We start from the raw sequence: 18,962 nt of genomic DNA on the forward strand, positions 1-18,962 counted from the left end.
AGCAACAAACTCGACAGCTGCACCAAGGTTGCCTCCCATGACAAGATGCCGAAAAATTGCAAAGCCTCTTGAACAAACGTAATTCAGAGTAGAAGCTGTGCTCTTTAAAAGGCCAGATTCTTACAGATGGCCCTAGTTTTCCTTCCTCTTCATTCTCAAAATAAAATCAACCACATTTAAAAACAAAAAAACCAGGTTATCTCTGTAAGAGATGTGCTTTATCCTAGTGCATCTGAAAGTCACTTTATTTTATTCTATTTCTCTACTTCCCTCCAGGGCTGTCCTTACTAGCAGCCAGATGGAAGTTGGCACATCTATTCATCTGACCTATCCAATGGATTTGGGATTTTTTCAGTAGAAAACTTAAATCTCCTAATGCCAGCAAAAGCGGGAGTGACGCACATGAGCTAAGTCAAGGTGGCCTGCCAAATTGGAAACAAAGAGAAATGTCTCTTTTATACCTGATCATTCATTCACAGTGTTCAGCCTGTGTGGACACTTTAATCCAAAGACTAAGGCAGTGCTGGCTCACACAATGACTTCTAGAGCTCCAAGAGGTTCCAGCTTCCTTTTCCAACGAAATCAGGAAGTCCACGGGGATGGGCACCATAAGCGAAGAATAAGAGCTTAGTGCTCTCAAGGACATGAGAGACTGCGCTGACTCCAATCCCTGGCCTCCTTTAAAGCCTCACAGCTTGTCTGATCTTTGTCCTCACTTGGGCCAATGACCACAAGTTCTGAGCCTAACCTCCACAGCCTCTCTCTGGACTAGCTGAGAGGACTTGTTTTAGTTTTATCTTCCTCTCATCTATAGGATCCAATGTCGGCTCAGATCAAGATGGAGCAGGAAGCATAGAGGCCGAGGTCACCAAGCGATACTAGCCCGGCTCTGGAATCCTACTGCATGATTCCAATCGAGCAACTCAGTAGCACCTGAAATGCTGCCCGTTTCCACCAAAGGGAATGTTGCAGACCAGCAGGGTCCAGAGGCTCATGTAAAAATGACTCACAGGGTTGGTGCCCGAGTTGTCGGCTTTGTAAAGCCTCTGGGCTCCACAGCATCTCCTGGCTGACGGCTGTAGGGCTAACCCCACCACCAGACCTTTACATACTATTCTGGAAAGCACAATAAAGCAAAAAGCAGTAAAGCAAAAGAACAAAGTTGGCCCAAGTCCTCCAGTTCTTTGCAACTGGACCTCCGAAGACACCTTCCCTATGGAGGGCTTCCATCCTCTCTTCCTTCACAGCCAATAACCAGTTCATTGGCATGTCCTCAGGAATCAAGGAGGCACTCAACTAGTCAGTGACATTGTGTATAGAAGCCAAGGGGGGGGGGGGGGGTGGAGACTGCAAGACATCAAGGTGTCTGAGGCTTTCCTTTCTGTTTTCTGGTTCTGGCTCTTATTCACAAGCTTCAAGCCAGGGTAGGCTAAAGCTGCTTTCCCTACTGGAAAGGGGACTCCCCCCCCCTTTTTTTTTGTTCATGAAGTCTGGAATTCCTTTAATTGACTATAATCTGTTGTCATTACAGGTTTTCCTTTGCCTTACAACTTCAAATCCTGTTCTTTATCATGATAGAGATCTACAATCTCTCCACCTCAGTTTTTTGTTTTTGTTTTTGTTTTTCCTTTTAAACATTATTTTATTTGGTCATTTTCAAACAATATTCCTTGGAAACAAAGATCATTTTCTTCCCCCCCCCCAACTGCCCCTCCCATAGGCGATGCATGATTCCACTGGGTATCACATGTGTCCTTGATCCGAACCCATTTCCATGTTGTTGGTATTTGCATTAGGGTGTTCATTTAGAGTCTCTCCTCAGTCATATCCCCTCCATCCTGTAGTCAGGAAGTTGCTTTTCCTCGGTGTTTTTACTCCCACAGTTTGTCCTCTGCTTGAGGATATTGTTTTTTCTCCTGGATCCCTGCATTGTTCATGATCACTGCATTGACACTAATGGAAAAGTCCATTATGTTCAATTGTACCACAGTGTATAATGTTCTGGCTCTGCTCCTTTCACTCTGCATCACTTCCTGTAGGTTGTTCCAGTCTCCATGGAATTCCTCCACTTTATTATTCCTTTGAGCACAATAGTATTCCATCACCAACATATACCACAATTTGCTCAGCCATTCCCCAATTAAAGGGCATCTCCTTATTTTCCAATTTTTGGCCACTACAAAGAGTGCTGCTATGAATATTCTTGAACAAGTCTTTTTCCTTATTATCTCTTTGGGGTACAAGCCCAGTAGTGCTATGGCTGGATCAAAGGGCAGATAGTCTTTTATTGCCCTTTGGGGGGGGACTCCTCTTTAAAAACTCAGAACCCCAGAAAAATACAAGGACTAAGAAGGCAGGATTGTATCAGACTTCTCTCCAGAAGGGTATCCCAACACGCACTGCCATGCACCCAACAGATTTGCCTTGAATACTTATCAATAAATCTCAATTGAATTCTTTTTAGAATTTGAGAGAGAGAAAGGAATTCAATGGTCACATACTCCCACCTATCCTTGAGAAGAAAATAAAAAACAACCCAAGGGGACTTTGTTGGAAGATCTCCAATAGAGGGGGTGCCATGGCCCTCCTGAGGCAGACCATTATACTTCTGAAAGATTCTAATTATTAAGAAGTCTTTTGTTCCCACAAATCTAAATTTTATATCCCTTCCTCAGGACACTTCTTCAAATACTTAATAAATATGTAAAGAAACTCCTTTACAAAGAGAAGAAACACTACAATTTCCCCTGGTCCTTCTCTTCTTTGTAATCACATTCTATTTCTTCCCCTCAGCTTCACTATCCCAAGTGCTCTTCCTTTGGAGACTCTTCGGCTTATCAATATTCTTCCAATATGTGGCACTCCAAACATGAACACAGCAATCTAGAAACAGGCAGGATAATCACTTCCTTATTTCTGGAGGAATACTGCATCTTGTATCACACTGACTTTATACTGATAATTATTAATTTTGTCTTAATGAGTTTTGTTCATGTTCTGACCCAGGATCCTCCATAGGCTCTGACTCTAAAGCTGTGATGGTGAACCTATGGAATGCATGCCAAAGATGGCATGCAGAGACCTCTCTGTGGACATGCATGCTGTTACCCACCAGAGCTAGTTCCTAGAAAGGCAGAGGGACTCAGGCAGAGCTACTCCCTTCCCCCTCTCCACCATGCCTCCCCACCCCTCTGCCCAATGGAAGTGTTCTATTATATTCTAAATATTCTATTATATTAGTATGCCACATATGGTCAGGAAATCTTTCAACTAAGCTATATCAGGGCAAGTTAAATGGATGAAGGATGATTAAGTTGGAAGAAAAGATGCTTGAAGATGATTCACTGTTTTTAACTAAAACAAGGGGGCCATAGACCCCAAGGATTAATACATAGATTTCAGGGAGCTCATAAACTTAGGAAGGAAAAAAATGACATCTTTGTTTTTGTTAATATTTGGTTTCCTCGGTAATACTCTGCATTTAATTTTATGCATCTAAAAATATGATTCTGAGAGGAGGGTCCACAGGCTTCCTGAGCCTAATGCCAGAAAGGTCTGTGATCATTTTTTTTTTTACTTGTGAAGAACCCCTGATTTAGAGGTCTTAAATCAGTTCTCCTTGACTCTAGAGGAAATGAGTAAGAACAGTGACCTGGAGGTACAGAGGCAGATTTCAGCTAAATATAAAGAAAATATTCTGAATCTCAAAGGAGGGAAATGGGCTCTCATGAGATAGGGAAGTCCCTATAATTGAAGGTTGGGATGACCATCTGTCACAAATCCTGGATAAAGGCAGGAGATATTGGAGAGGCTCTGTATTATAAGTAGGTAGAGAGCTATCCACAGAGTCAGCAGGACATGGGTTCAGATCCTGGCTGGGTGAACATAAAGCAGTCTCTTCACTCATCTGTGACTGAGGGAATCCTCTAAGACAGTCACTTAAAGATGATTTTCCAATCTAGATTAGGGGAACAAGTTTCCACATAAGAAGTATCCCACTATAATTAGATCACAAGCATGGGCAAAGCCAAATCTATGGAAGGAACTCTTATATGGGTTGGATAAAATGACCTCTGAGGCTTCTTCTAGCTAGGATCCTATGGACCAATACATTTTCTGACTCTTAAAGAAACGGCCATTAGAATCAAAGAATTTAAGAGTTAGAAGGGCTGTTTAGTCATTGCACATCTAGTCCAACCATACCCAGAGAAGGAATCCCCCTTTGTCATAGTTCTAAAAGACCTCCAATGAAGGGGAATGGACTATTCTCACTTCTGAAGCAGCCTATCCCACTGAGGGACTGTTCTCAATGTCAAGAAATTCTTCCTGGGGAGGGGGAGGAGGGGGAGGAGAAAGGAGAGGAGAAGGAGGTCATCTCCAAATTGACCTCTCTGGGAGTTTCTCTCATGGCTCCTTGCTTTACCCCTGAGGTCCAACAGAACAAGTCTGATACCTCCTCTACCTGATGGCCCTTCAAAGAATGAAGTTAAGAGCTGTCAAACTCCACCTTGGTCCCCAACCCCAGGCCATCACTTCTCTAAGAAAAGCATGTCTAGTTCCTTCCATAGATTCCAATGCAGCATCACTTAGGAACCCATGACCTTCTTACTGTTCTCCCTGGAAATTCTCAAGCTTTTCTATATCTTTCCTAAACAGAACTGAACCACCATTCCAATGTGGAGTACTGTGATCAAGGCAGAAAACAATGAGACCATCATCCCCATATTCCTAGAAGCTATATCTCTCTCTCTTAACAAAGCCAATTCACTGACATTATTAGTAGTGTCCTTCTGGACCACCTTCTGGAAGGCAAAAAAAGGAAAAAGGCAATGAACTATACAATGCTCAGTAAGATGACTTAGATTTTTTAAAAAGAGTAATGATTATAATACTATATATTGAGCACTAGGCAGAATTTAAGGGTTAAACTTGGCTAATTTATCCTGTTGGAGGTTTAAACTAACTTAATTTAGCATAATTAAGAAATTTAAATCCTAAGTGGTACTCCTTGTTGTTGATTCCAAAGAGAAAAGGTTATAAAGGTATAAACACAGAATATTAATAAAAGCAGCATTTTCCTACTTGGTCAAAACCTTCTGAGATCATCCAGTCCTCTCTCCTCAAATTAGAGAGGAGGGAGCAGAGGTCCCAAGAAGTGAATATGCCTCTCTCATCTTTTTCCATGTGTATCATTAAGTCATATCCAAAGCAACATTGCTGGCTCTCCCGGATCCAGTTTACTGTGACCCACATGAGCCCTTGAAATGGCAAAGACCCTTCCTTGTTCCTGAGTCATTGACGTAAGGAAGGGGGACAAAGATCCAAAGCAGAGACGCCCCAAGAAATTCTTCTAACTACACAAAAGGGGAACTTGAACCAATTTTTTTTTTAAAAGGTACCACACATTATTTTTGGACAAACTTTACAGATTAGATCATAGAGCCAATCAAAAGTAGATAGCATATTTGTTTAGGAGAGATTAACTTAATCCTCTGGAAAAAACCATAAATCCTCTTAAGCTGTAAACCAGAGGAGTCCAGTTACACTAACTGGTGGGCCTCCATCTGGGCTCAGCTGCTTTCTGCAGTCCAGCAGCAAGGGTCCCAACTTTCAATGCAAGTGTGCCCTTAGGCTTGGCAAAAAGCCCACAGTGCTCATTAGAAGGTTTCCAAGCCCATGGCATCCTCAACTTTACTTAGTTCAGTTCTTTTTTCAGTTCTTAGACACAATTTGGCTTTGGTGAATTCAAATGTAATTTCAACTAAGACTGATGGATATCTAACCATTTAAATGTGACAACGTGCTTATTAATTTTTTTAACTTACCGGGGAAGGAATGAACGCCTCATGGTACTTCTTTGGATTTATCCTCAACACACCCTTTAAAAAGAAAAAAAAATGTTAGCCTGAGAAACTGATCTGAAGGAGGAGAGCCAAAATACTTCAAAAATTGTTGATACTGCTTTGGTGGGCAGGCCTTTACACACCCCAAATATCAAAAAATTGCCCATAATCACACATTTCTGACATCTTCCTACACAACACATCTTGACTTAAAGCAAGACGTTTTAAATGGTTATGATAAGTCCTCATATTCAGAATAACAACAGTGATCATGAAGATGCCTAAATGATGGCCCTTTAAGGTTGGCCAAGTCCTTGGCATGTTATCCCAAGTTTTCCTCCTCAAAACCCAATAAGCTAGGTAATAATAATATTCCGATTTATGGAATAGAGAATAGAGCCTCAAGGTTAGGTGCCTTGCCAGGGTCACACAACTACAAAGTATTTGGCCCACATTTGAACTCAGGTCTTCTTGATTTCAAGTCGCAGACTATCCATTCTACCACCTAGCTGCTTAGGCAACACAAAAGACCAGCCAATTTACAGGCCAAGCTATTCCAAGTGGCCCCAAACCAACTATGAATGCAAATCACAGGCCTGGCTCCAATCTCCAGGCCACCCAGGCTGCCTCCAGCTTTATGTTCTACAAACACTATGTCAGGGTCTGATTCTATTTACATTTGGGGGTGCGAATGGGGAGGGCCAGGGCGGGGAGAAGTTTCTCCAAGAGCAGTTGAGTTTCTGGCTGCAGCAGGAAGCCGTAACCCTTTGGAAGCTCCAGCTGTGTAGACTGCACTCCCCTGGAATGTTCAGATGGTGTCAATTACTTTCTAACAAGCCAGAATCAAAAGGTACCTTCACAGGGTGTTTCAATGTTTTCCAAAATGTTGAAAGACACAATGTAATTAGCAAAACAGGTGTAGACATAAAATATGGGTTAAAATCATTTTCTCCTTCAAGGATCTGCCAAGTTTGAATTATGAGTTTTCCTGCAAGAGTGGATGACATCACTCACACCTCAAACAACGTGCCCCTGTGCTGTGTCAGATACGAATGGAAATGCCCCTGGCTGACCAAAGGCACATCATGCCTTCAATTTTCCATCAGAGGCGAAATTCTGAGCCTGGATTTTGAGTTGTGCCCATCCTGCTCTGCCTTCCTCACCTCTCTGGCAGATTTCAGAGTGACCTAGAAAGTGCCCAAATAGTCTTAGACTTTTCTTGCAATGAGAGCCACTGAAATATGGGCTAATTTTAGACTAATAAAATCAAACTTCAAGTAGTGACTAACAGTCACACTAATAAATGCTTCGGTTCTGAAGGGCGAGAGCCTTCTTAAAGCCACGGCTGAAAGAGAGCTCTGAGGACTTATGAAGAACTGAAATCATCCAGGCACACCTATGGACGGGTTCTTCCAAAATGTCCACACATTCTACTTCATGTACTGAAAAAATAATTCTGAAAACAAACAGAAACTCCTAATGCTTTGGGTTTTCTTCTTTTTTTAAAAGAAAAGTCACTCGGGGAAATGCTTGAGAGCCTTGAAATCAGGGCCCTCGGCCTGGCCCCAGTTCACTGGGGGAGCCTGCAGGAAAGCTGCTTGCTATCACATCCCTCTCCTCCGTCCCTCTGTGTCCTCCAGTGATGGAAAAGGAGAGGTCCCTGCTCTTCACAGGGTGAGCAGGACTAGCCTCTAGGGTTGGAATGGTGAAGGCTCATTTCCCAGAGCCGCTTCTCCTGCCGCTGCCCTGCTCATCCCTCCGGCATGGAAGTCCGACACACACACACACACACACACACACACACACACCTTTTAGAAAACATTTTCCCCCAGCATAGGGGGCTCCATTTGAGAAAAAACTTTCTACCAAGGTTCAACAGCATCTTCTCTAACTTACAGTCTCAAGAGTTACCTGGAATACTAAGATTCAGTGACTTGTCCAGGGTCAAACAGACAGTGGGCCAGAGGTAGAATCTGAACACAGGTTTACCTAGTTCCCTGGTCACCTCTCTCTCCGCCATACCATACTGATTCCAGGAGAGCATTCAGGGATAACAACAGACTATTCTACTTAAGGGCTAGTGATGCTCATTTGAGTTACTATGAATGACCTGCGTTTTCAGATACGTGATTGACCATATTCCTAAGGCTACCTACTAGCACTACTAGTGTTGTAGATATTTCTCCCTCCAAGCTCAGGACAAAGACCTCCACGGCAGGAGGTCAGGTCAACTTATGTGTCCAGCATGCCTTGGTGACCCATTCGTTGTCCTTTGTGAGCTCCTCCTGCCTCTCGCTTCACAGCTCACCCCCTCTGCTATTGGCAAGCCCAACTCATGGTTCTCCCAGTTCCGCCCTTATCTGGACCTTCAGCAGCAAGACACTACAGAATGGCCACTTTTCCAAGCACATATTCTAGACAACTAACACAGCACCCGGTGCTACTTCACCCTTTGTTTCTGTGCCCCAAGTGTCCAGAACAGTGCCTAGCAGGCAGCAGACACATAAGGTTCATTATATTGACCTAAATTATGTAGGTTTCTCTTCTATTTCTTAAAGTTCACAATTACAGTTTAATTCAGAAGACGAGCCCTCCGCAGGGAGCCTCTGTGCAGATCGATTATCTCTCCCCTCCACTTTTCTTCCCCCCTGGGCCTTGGCTTACTGGTGCTTCTTTCTGGTTTTTTCCTGCCAAGCATTCCCCATGGTACTAAGTTCCTTCTATCTCTGCAAGGCCTGCTGGAAGAAGCAGATCCCTTTTCCTTCTCCCTTATATAGGCTCCCTCCAAGTAGCAGGCAACCTATACCAGAGTTTTTTGGTTTGGTGGGAACATACAGAAGAATTTTCATATTGAATCTATCTAAGGGGGGAAAGCAGATATATGTTCAATGGCTAGTGTGAATTAATGCTAGTCCTACGTTCTTCTCAGCTTTCTCTTCCTTCAAGATCTTGTGGAGGGTCCCTACACCATTCCGATCTGAGCTAGATGTCAGATTCCTGCTAATTCTTAAACAGATGGATTCAAACAGATAAGATGGTGTCTCAACCCTTCTAGAATGCGACTCCTAACCAATGTCTCCAGGTAGGAGAATCCCAGCTCTAAAATCCATACTGATTACACAGCTCAGAGACTCCCAAGGTGCCTAGGTGACAAAGTGAGGTATGGCTCTATCCCACCTTTTGAGGGACCTGTTGGAGAGAACCAGACTTTACTCTATTCAAGCCTTGCCAAGGAAATGCTCCTCTTCCTTTCTCTGTCATTTTGGAGTGATTTATGCCAACTGATCACAGGCTGGGGAATAGCAGCATAACTTGTAAGCTGTGATTTTAAGGTGGTCCTCAAATATAAGTGGTCCCTAATATCCTTGCGGCCCACTCTAATATCCCCTATCCTATTATAAAAATATCATATCAGTATAACATAGTGAAATTGCTTTTTCAACTGCGGGAGGGAGGAGGGAGGAGGGGAGGGAGACAACAAGAATCATGTAACCATGGGGAAAAAAGTAGAAATGAAATTAAAAATATATATACACACACACACATATATATCATATAGGTACCTCTTACTGACCACTAGGAATTAGCAACAGAAGTGGAGTGAATTATGTGACCTAATAATTCAAAGGTACCTCTGAGGGACACGGTGGTTTCCCTGATCACAAAAGAACCTTCTGCTGAGGTGGCTGACCAAAGATTGGAGAAATGAAATGGAATGAGAAATTAGAAAAGGCCCCGGGATACCATACCTGAGAAACCACCGGGAATCCTGGAAAGAGCACTTTCATTTGATTAGGAGGAACAGAAACCAAGAAGTCAGTGGGAGGTGAGGAGGTCAAACAGTGACTACTCCAGACATCACTCCTAGGGGTTTGGTTGTGACAACAAGGACAAGAGATTGAAAAGATGGCAGGGTAAGAGCCCTGGCCATCTTTGCAGGCATCAGAGAAGACACTAGGATAGGAGCGGAGAGCGTAATAAACTATACGAACCATTACTTTCCATGTATAATCCCAACAATAACATCTGATATGGATATTTGTGGGCCTCACAAAATGCTTTACATACATGATTACCCCCTTTGACTCTCACAATGACCCCAGGAGATATACACAGTATTGTCCTCGTTTTACCACCAAGGAAAGCAAAGGGAGATTAACTGGCATCACTTTTAACAAGCCACGGGTCCAGAAATCAACCCCAGGATGGTCATCTCAGCTCCAGCAACTCCAAAGCACTTCCCCATCCATTATCACCTGCAATCCTACCAAACCCTGTGAAGCAGGCAAATTCATGGTGGTTTATTTATCATGAAGGAAGCAAATTCATGGAAGTAACGTGACCAACATAAATATTACCTGGAAAGTCAAGCGAAGAGTAAGGACTAACCACCAGGCTAATCAACACCTCTTCCAGAATGTTTTCCATGGCCACAACACTACCTACCTCCCAGCTACGTGGGGGTGGATGCTCTCCAAGTTCAGAAAGGTTCATTTTCCATGTTCACTGTTCTCTAGTCACATCTAGCGCTCAAAAATATTCCTTAATTGATTAGCTTCAGAGACGGGGTAACATATCAAAATATATCCGATATGTAACCTCTAGGTGTCCTCATCCCAGACTTACTTGTGCCAACAAAACAAATGTCATCAGTGAAGAGGACAGATCCAAGGCACCGGCCCGACAGTTGGCATCTAAGGCAGAAAAACACAAACACAAGACTGCTCCCCACCGCTTGCCCACAAAGAGATGGAGACAATGACGGCAGCACAGCCACCATTCCCTAAATCCTAAAGACTCATTTAGGTCAGAGGTCCTCACTTGACAAATAACCAAATCTCCTCCAGAGGACCACACAGGTTTGCCAAGCTAACCACCTAACCATTCCTTCTTGTAATCGCTCAATGCTGCCTTTACAAGGACACACCTGCTCCTAAAAAGTTCTACTCTTCATATCTCAGCAGGCCTTCTCTATCAAAAACACTTTTTGTCTTCCAAATTCATATTTTTGTTGTTGCTCAGTTGTTCAGTCGTGTTTGACTCTTTATGACCCCATTTGGGGTTTTCATGGCAGAGATACTGGAGTGGTTTGCCACTTCCTTCTCCAGATCATTTTACAGATGAGGAAACTGAGGCAAACAGGGTTAAGTGATCTGCACAGATTCACATAGCTAATAAGTGTCTAAGCCTGGATTTGCATTCTGGGAGACGAGTGTTCCAGACTCCAAGTCCAGTACTCTATCCACTGCACCACTTAGCTACCCCACATCAAGTTCATATACATACATGGAAATCAATTACAAATCTGCTTAAGAATAGCATTATCTAGGGACAGCTAGATGGCCCAATAGATTGAGAGCCAAGACTAGAGACAACAGGCCCTAGGTTACAATCTGGTCTCAGACACTTCCTAGCAATATGACCCTAGACAAGTCAATTAACCCCCACTCTCTAGCCTTTACTGCTCATCTGCCTTGAAACCATTATTTGGTATTAATTCTAAGGCAGAAGGCAAGAGTTTATTTTATTTTTTAAAACCCTTACCTTCTGTCTTGGAGTCAATACTGGGTATTGGCTCCAAGGCAGAAGAGTGGGAAGGGCTAGGCAATGGGGGTCAAGTGACTTGCCCAGGATCACACAGCTAGGAAGTGTCTGAGGTCAGATTTGAACCTAGGACCTCCTGTCTCTAGGCCTGGCTCTCAATCCACTGAGCCACCCAGCTTCCCCCAAGAGTTTTTTTTTTTTTTAAAGAAGAGCACTATCCACAAGACGGCATGGAAAATATTGACAAAATTCTGGCTGAAATTAATTCTAGAAGGCTAGCATAGAATGACTTGTTCTTGGCAAACCACTGATGGCTTCTAGTTCTCATAGTTTTCCTTTTGAAGTGCTCACAAAATAATCATTTAATAATTCTTTCTAGAACTTTCCTTGAGATAAACATGCAGTTTACAAGTATATGATTTAGAGAATTTCTTTTTTTTTTTTAATCAGGTAAACTTCCATACATCTCCAGACTTGTAGTAGGCATATGTAATGTTCCCTGTTTGCTCCAAAATAACCAACAACAATTGTCTAGGGCCAGATTCTCATCTCCTTCAGTTGTGGATGGGGTACAGGGGTAGAGCTCAGATGTCATGACCTTTAAATGATGCTACAATAGGCTGATCCTTTGTCTGAAGAAAATGCTCCATTTCTGACATATAGCAGCATTCTCTTCCATGTTTTTCATGTAGACCCAATTTGAGAGGTCAACACCAATTTCTCCTCTACTATGGTTTTCTTGAACTCAAACTGGAATTTATAAGCCCAGTGTCATGAATTACTTTGACTTTGACTTCTGGAATAATCTACTGCTTATTGTTTAATCTCAGAATTTGGACTTGTTGCTAATGCTACACTCAGAGAAATAATCAGCACCATGGCCAGAGTTTGTGAGGAAACAGGCTCAACACTGAAATAGCAGGGAATGGAGTCCCCTCACTGAGCTGCAATACTGACTACTGTGGAAAAGAGCAGGACCTGGTGCCCAACCCTCAGAGCAAAGCCAAGGGAGTTTCCACTGCGAGAGAAAGGCTACACCATCTCTGTCACCTGAGGAGAAGCTTCCCTAAAGAGGCCATGTCTTTGAGTCTGTCCCAACATGTTGTCCACCTCACAGGGAAGGATGATATGAATGTCTCTGGGCCAGAAATGTATCTGGACCTGAAAATCCACTCCCCTCAGGCAGCATTCCATATCATCCTTGCAACAAAGAAGTCAGTATTCTAATAAGGGCCAAGGCTAGACAATAAGCAGAGTTTCCAGACATGGCCTTGTCTGTTGTCTCCAACATTCTTTTTTTCCCCAAAAATCTTAACTTTAGCAGGGTCTGAGGCTTCTAGCCCTATCCTCACAGGATGATGCCATCCTTGTATTCATTGGTCCTTTCCAATACTGGGATAGCCTGGCCATATCCAATCCCATGTGCCCCTTTTCACCATGGCTGCTCAAAGAAAACCAATGGCACTTGACTGGATCTGCAGCTGAGACAAACAGGAGAAGGGGAAGAGCTGTATGTTTAATGGTTCCAGCAAGCATTCTGCTTCCATAAAAAAGCAAAGTGAAGTAATTAAAAATCTTTAAATGTTATTGTTTTCATGTTTTATACATGTCTTTAAATTCTAAGGTACTCAGAGAGCTGCCATACATCATTGCTCTATAGACAATTTGCCATGTCTTATTCATGAAAATTATTTGATTGCATTTTAATTTTATCTTGAGAATCTTCCATTCTTCTCTACCTCACCTTCAAGGCAGCTATCCTCTTTTTTCTTTTTTAAATTTTCTTATTTATTTTTTTTCTCTGAAGTAAAATATCAAAAAAGTGCATTTCTATATACAAAGAATATAAAAAGAGGCTTCTGTATAAAACTATGAATCATACTACTTGTTTTTTAAAAAACATAATTCTACATGTCACTTTCAAATCTATCTAGCGTGTGCATAGATCTGCATGACCTGATACAGAGTGATTAAGCGGAATCGTGAGAACATTGTACATAATAACAGCAATACTGTACAATGATTGACTGTGAAAGACTTAGCTACTCTCAGCAAAGCAATGATCTGAGATCATTCTGAAGAACTTATAACAAAGAATGCTAGCCACCTCCAGAGAAAGAACTGTTGGAGTCAGATGCAGACCAAGGCTTACTATCATGTCACTTTGTTTATGGTTTTATTTTAGGGTACTGGTTTTGCATGAGTGTATTGCAACAGCAATGGCCAATATGGAAATGTGTTTTGCATGATAATACATGCATAACCCAGATCAAATTTCTTGCTATCTCCAAGTGGGGAGAGGGGAGGGAGAGAGGGAGACAGTTTGGGTCTTGTAATTTTGGAAAGCGTATGTTGAAAATTATTATTACATGTAATGAGGAAAATATCTTTGATCAAATCTATCTAGCTTGTCTGTGCTTCCTTCTGAATGTCCAAAAAAATGTCTTTACAACTTGTGCCTACCCTCCTCTGTCAGGAGAAGCAAAATGGTTCATTTTAATCACTTGAAATTAAAAACTTTTGAACTAACAAAACTAAAGCAGCTAAAATTAGAAGAAAGGCAGGAAAGTAGGATATAATCTTCAGCTCTACATTTTTCTGATAAAGAGCTCATTTCTGAAATTTAGAAGAGCTGAGACAAATTTACAAGAATAAGACCCTTTTCCAAACCAATAAATGGTCAAAAGCTATAAATAGGGCAGTTTTCAGAGAGGGAAAAAAAAAACAAAGCTATGAAGAACCATATGAAAATATACTCTAAATTGCTAATTATGAGAAAAAGGCAAATTAAGATAACTCTCGAGGTACCACCTCATACCCACAAGGTTGGCAAAGGCAATAAAAAAGGAAAAGGACAAATGCTGGAGGGGATGTGGCAAAAGAGGCCTATTAATACATTGTTAGTGGACGTATGAACTAGTTCAACAATTCTGAAAAGCAAATTGGAACTGTGCCCAAAAAGTTATTAAAATGTTCATATACCCTTTAATCCAGTAAAACCAGCTCCTATGAACTATAGCCCAAAGAGATCAATTTCTTGGACTAGGGATCAAATTCCCATGAGGAAGAGGATTTATATGTACAGAAATATTTATACCAGTTCTTTTCATGATATCAAATAACGGGAAACTGATGATGGGTATCATCAATTAGGGAAGAGCTGAACAAAGTTGTAGTATATGAATGTAATAGAATATAATTGTGCTGTAAGTAACGAAGGAAATAGTTTCAGAAAAACCTGGAAAGATCTATATGAACTGATACAGAATGAAGTAAGCAGAATCAGAAAACAATCCACACAATAATGACATAATTATAAAGAAAATCAACTCTGAAAATTTTAACTCTAATCAATACAAAGACGCATCACAATTCCAAAAAGACTCATAATGAAACACACTATCCTCCATAAAGAGCACTGATGAACTCAGAGTGTAATAAAAAGTGAATTTTTTCCTTTCTTCTTTTGCCTTTTTTGCAGCACAGGAAGCTGGAACCACTCTGAGAACTCTCTAAAAATAACCTTAAAATGAATAATGGAGTCATAGAACCAACAAAGAGAAGGAGAGAAATAATTCTCCTACAGAAAACGACTTAAAAGGTAGGCAGAGAGGGTCTATTTCACAGGGTGAGAGGGGAACTAGAAGTAAAACTGTGCAGAGGAGTACAAGCCACCCACATCCCATCTACTGTGCCAGGTTTCAAACCTGGGCAAAAGCCAACTTCTGGGACCCTCCCTGAGCCAGCAGCAGAGCACCCCATGCCCACCCCTTAAAATCCCAAGTCTAGGCAGAAGAGGCCCCAAGTCCAAAGTGTTTGGCCCACTCCAGACTGTGGAGAAGCCCTTGAACCTAGGGGAAGGTAGCTCACAATGCTCTGATCCCTGCAAGCCATCAGTCCCTAGAAGAGACTGAATCAGCAGTGGGCGGTGGCTTCCAGAGTTCCTAACCCATAGGTCATCATACCACCATAGAAGAGCTAAAAGTTTCATAAAATGAGAACTAGAACTGATGGTAGCAGGAAGGAAAAACAGAAGTTTAAGAGAAAGAGTATATCCTCTACCCTGAGAGCAGAGCCCACCTTTAAGATAAAAGTTTTTTTAAAAGGCTGGGAAAATGAGCAAACAGCAAGAAACACCTAACCAGAAATTTTTTACAGAGGTAAAGAAAAGAAAAGCACAGACTCAGTAGGGGACAGTAAAATCAAAATAGCCACATGCAAAATTTCAAATGGGAATTTGCCTCAGGCTCTGGAAGAGCTCAAAAAGGAATTAAAAATAAGAGAGGCAGAAGAAAAATGGGGACAAGAAATGAAAGTAATACATAAAGAAAATAACAGCTTAAAAAGCAGAATTGGTCAAATGGAAAAAGAGGCATGAAAATCTAATAAAGAAAAAAAATTCCATGAAAAGTAGAATTGGCCAAATGGAAAAAGAGGTTCAAAAGGCCATAGAAGAAAATCATTCTTTAAAAATTAGAATTAGGCAAATAGAAGCTAATGGCTTTATGAGATATCAAGAAACAATAAAACAAAATCAAAAGAAAAAAATAAAAGAAAATATGAACTATCTCATTTTAAAAACTGACATGAAAAATAGAACCAGTAAAGACAATCTAAGAATTATTGGACTACTTGAAAGGCATGATCAAGAAATAAAAAGCCTAGACATCATATTAAAAGAAATTATCAAAGAAAACTGCCCTTACATTCTTAAATAAGAGGGTAACACAGAAATTGAAAGAATTCACAGATCACTTCCTGCAATAAATCCCCAAAGGACAACTCACAGGAATATTATGGACAAATTCAAGAGTTCCCAGGCCAGAGAGAAAATATCCCAAGAAGCCAGAAAAAAAAATAATTCAAATATCATGGAGTCATAGTCAGGATTACACAAATTTCAGCAGCTTCTTCCATTAAAGAATCAGAAGGCTTGAAATATGGTATTCAGGAAGGCAAAGGAACTAGATTTATAACCTCGAATTACCTACCCATCAAAACTATTCTTTTTGGGGGGGAAGGGAAATGTCATTTAATAAAATAGAACAGTTTCCAAGCATTCCTGATGAAAAGACCAGACCGAAACAGAAAACCTAATTTCCAAATACAAGATTCAGGAGGAGCATAAAAAAGTAAATAAGACAGAGAAAAATTTAAAGAGCTCAATAAGATCAAATTGTTTATATTCGTACATGGAAAGATGATATTTGTAACTTAAAATTTTTATCATTACCACAGTCATTAGAAGAAGTATATATGGACAAAGGGTGTGGGAGTAAGCTATTTAGGACGGCATACAAAAATAATCAAGAGGTGGAAAAAAAGGATTACATTGAGAGAAAAGGAAAGACTAGGTAAAATGTGGTAAATTACATCACCTTAAGAAGTATGGGGGAAAAAATATCATTACAGTAGAGGAGAAGATGAGGGTGATGTCAGTCAGTGCTTAAACTCTCACTCTCATGGAACTGTCTCAAAGAGGGAATAATAGCCAGACTCACTGGAGAACAGAATCCTATCCTACCCAAGAGAGAAGTAGAAGAGGAATGAGAATGGGGGTGGGGGGTGGGAGGAAATAATATAAAAGAAGAGGAAATGGGGGGAGGGGTGCAGTTATTAAAAGCAAAACACTTTATGAGGGATGTAAACCTCAAAATTTCTTAGACTTATAAATGTTGGAAATTTCACCATTGGGAAATTTCATACTTGAAAAATTCCCTATGGATAGTGGGTCTTGGCTATTGGAATGTGAACCCCTTTGGCATGAGAGTTTCCCCCTCCTCCCTTCTTAAGATTACTTTAGGACAGAAACCTTTTGCTGAACAATGGAAAGGACTTTGACCTATGCTTAAGCATAGAACAGGAATTTCTTTGAGTCATGATTGATTTTAGAATTGATACAATGGAGATACTTGGAATCAATCTCCACCCTACTCAGTCCTAACAGGATTGAGGAAGGGCTGCAGCATAGATCAAAATTTAATTATTCCAATCTCTACCTTACTCAGGTTAACAGGATTTAGAAAGGGCTGTAGCAAAGGATCAAAGATTTAATTATTTGAAAATATGACCTTCAACAGACATGTGCAAAGCCAGAGACCTCTGGGCGGTCCTGGGTTAAGCTAGAGCCTCCATTGGCACAGGGAAATTGATGGACAGTGATTGGTAGATGGGAGAACTGAGGGGAGGCAACTTGGATGGTTTCCTTAAAGAGAGAGGGGTCTGAAGACTCGGGGGGGGGGGGGGGGGGTTAGGAGTTTGTCGGAGTGGTTGCAGTGTGCTCTGAGAAGCTTGCTCTGAAGGAAGCTGAAGGTGGGGGCTCTGAGACTGTTTCTCCATTTTGGTCACGTGAGTAATAGGGACTGATCTCCTTTCTTTGCCCCAGCTATCTAAGGCCTTGGGCCTTTTGGCCCAGCCTAAACAGAAGGGGTATTTAAGCCCTATTCCCTTCTCTCCCCTTTCTCTCTACCTCTATCTCTCTATCTCTAATTCCTTTCTTCCTCCTGTTTGTAATTAAAACTCCATAAAAGGTTGACGGCTGACTTGAGTTTTCATTTAGGAATTACATAGCTGAATTCCTTGGCGACCTTAAATTAATATACATCAGTCTTTTAAAAGTTATTTCCTTGTCACAGGGACAAGGTAAAAGGAGAGAGCACAAGATTAAAAGGAGAAAACAAGATAGAGGGGAATACACAGATGGTAACCATATCTGTGAATGTAAATGGGATGAACTCGCCCATTAAATAGAAACAGATAGAGTGGATTAAAAAACAGAATCCTACAATATGTTGTTTACAAGAAACACATCTGAGACAGGCAGACACACACAGAGTAAAAGTATGGGAATGGAGCGGAAACTATTGGGCTTCAACTGAGACAAAAAAAAAAGCAAAGGAGTAATAATTATTTGAGACAAAGATAAAGCAAAAATAGATCTACTTAAAAGAAATAAGGAAATTATATCTTAATAAAAGGTACTATATTGGCAAAAAATTAGAAAATAAGGGGATGTTCCTCAATTAGGGAATAGCTGAACAAATTGTGGTATCTGATGGTGACAGAGTACTATTGTGCTATAAGGAATGATTGGAGGATTTCCATATGAAATGGAAAGACCTCCAGGAATTTATACAGAGTGAAATGAGCAGAACCAGAACATTGTATACAGAGACTGATATATTGTGGCACAATCAAATGTAACTGGCTTTGCTACTAACAGCAATGCAATGATCCAGGACAATCAGGAGGGTCTTGGGAGAAAGAACACTATCCACATCCAGAGAAAGAACTGTGGGAGCAGAAACGCAAAAGAAAAAACAGGATCAATCACATAATTCCATGGTATGATTGGGGTTTTGGCTTTAAAAGATCACTCTACTGCAAATATGAATAATATGGAAAAAGGGTTTGCACAGTGATACATGTATAACCCAGTGGAATTGCTTATCAGCTCCGGGAGGGGGGAGAAAAGAGGGAAGGGAGAGAGCATGAATCTTATAACCATGGGAAAATATTCTAAATGAATTAATATTTTTTTAAAGTCCTATAGACAATAAAGTAATTTTAATACTT

At 41.1% G+C, this 18,962-nt stretch overlaps 1 protein-coding gene across 5 annotated transcripts in view; it reads right to left on the reverse strand.

Annotated features, from left to right (window-relative positions):
• DIS3L2 (DIS3 like 3'-5' exoribonuclease 2) overlaps positions 1 to 18,962 on the reverse strand; it is a 384,538-nt gene that overhangs the window by 282,168 nt on the left and 83,408 nt on the right. For all 5 annotated transcript variants that reach the window (XM_056819939.1, XM_056819938.1, XM_056819942.1 and 2 more), the window contains one exon: positions 5,826 to 5,879. In XM_056819939.1, coding sequence (XP_056675917.1) covers positions 5,826 to 5,879 — 54 coding nt within the window. The remainder of the gene's footprint in view (positions 1 to 5,825; positions 5,880 to 18,962) is intronic.

Source organism: Monodelphis domestica, chromosome 2 (assembly GCF_027887165.1).
Source record: "Monodelphis domestica isolate mMonDom1 chromosome 2, mMonDom1.pri, whole genome shotgun sequence".
NCBI classification, from domain to species: domain Eukaryota; kingdom Metazoa; phylum Chordata; class Mammalia; order Didelphimorphia; family Didelphidae; genus Monodelphis; species Monodelphis domestica.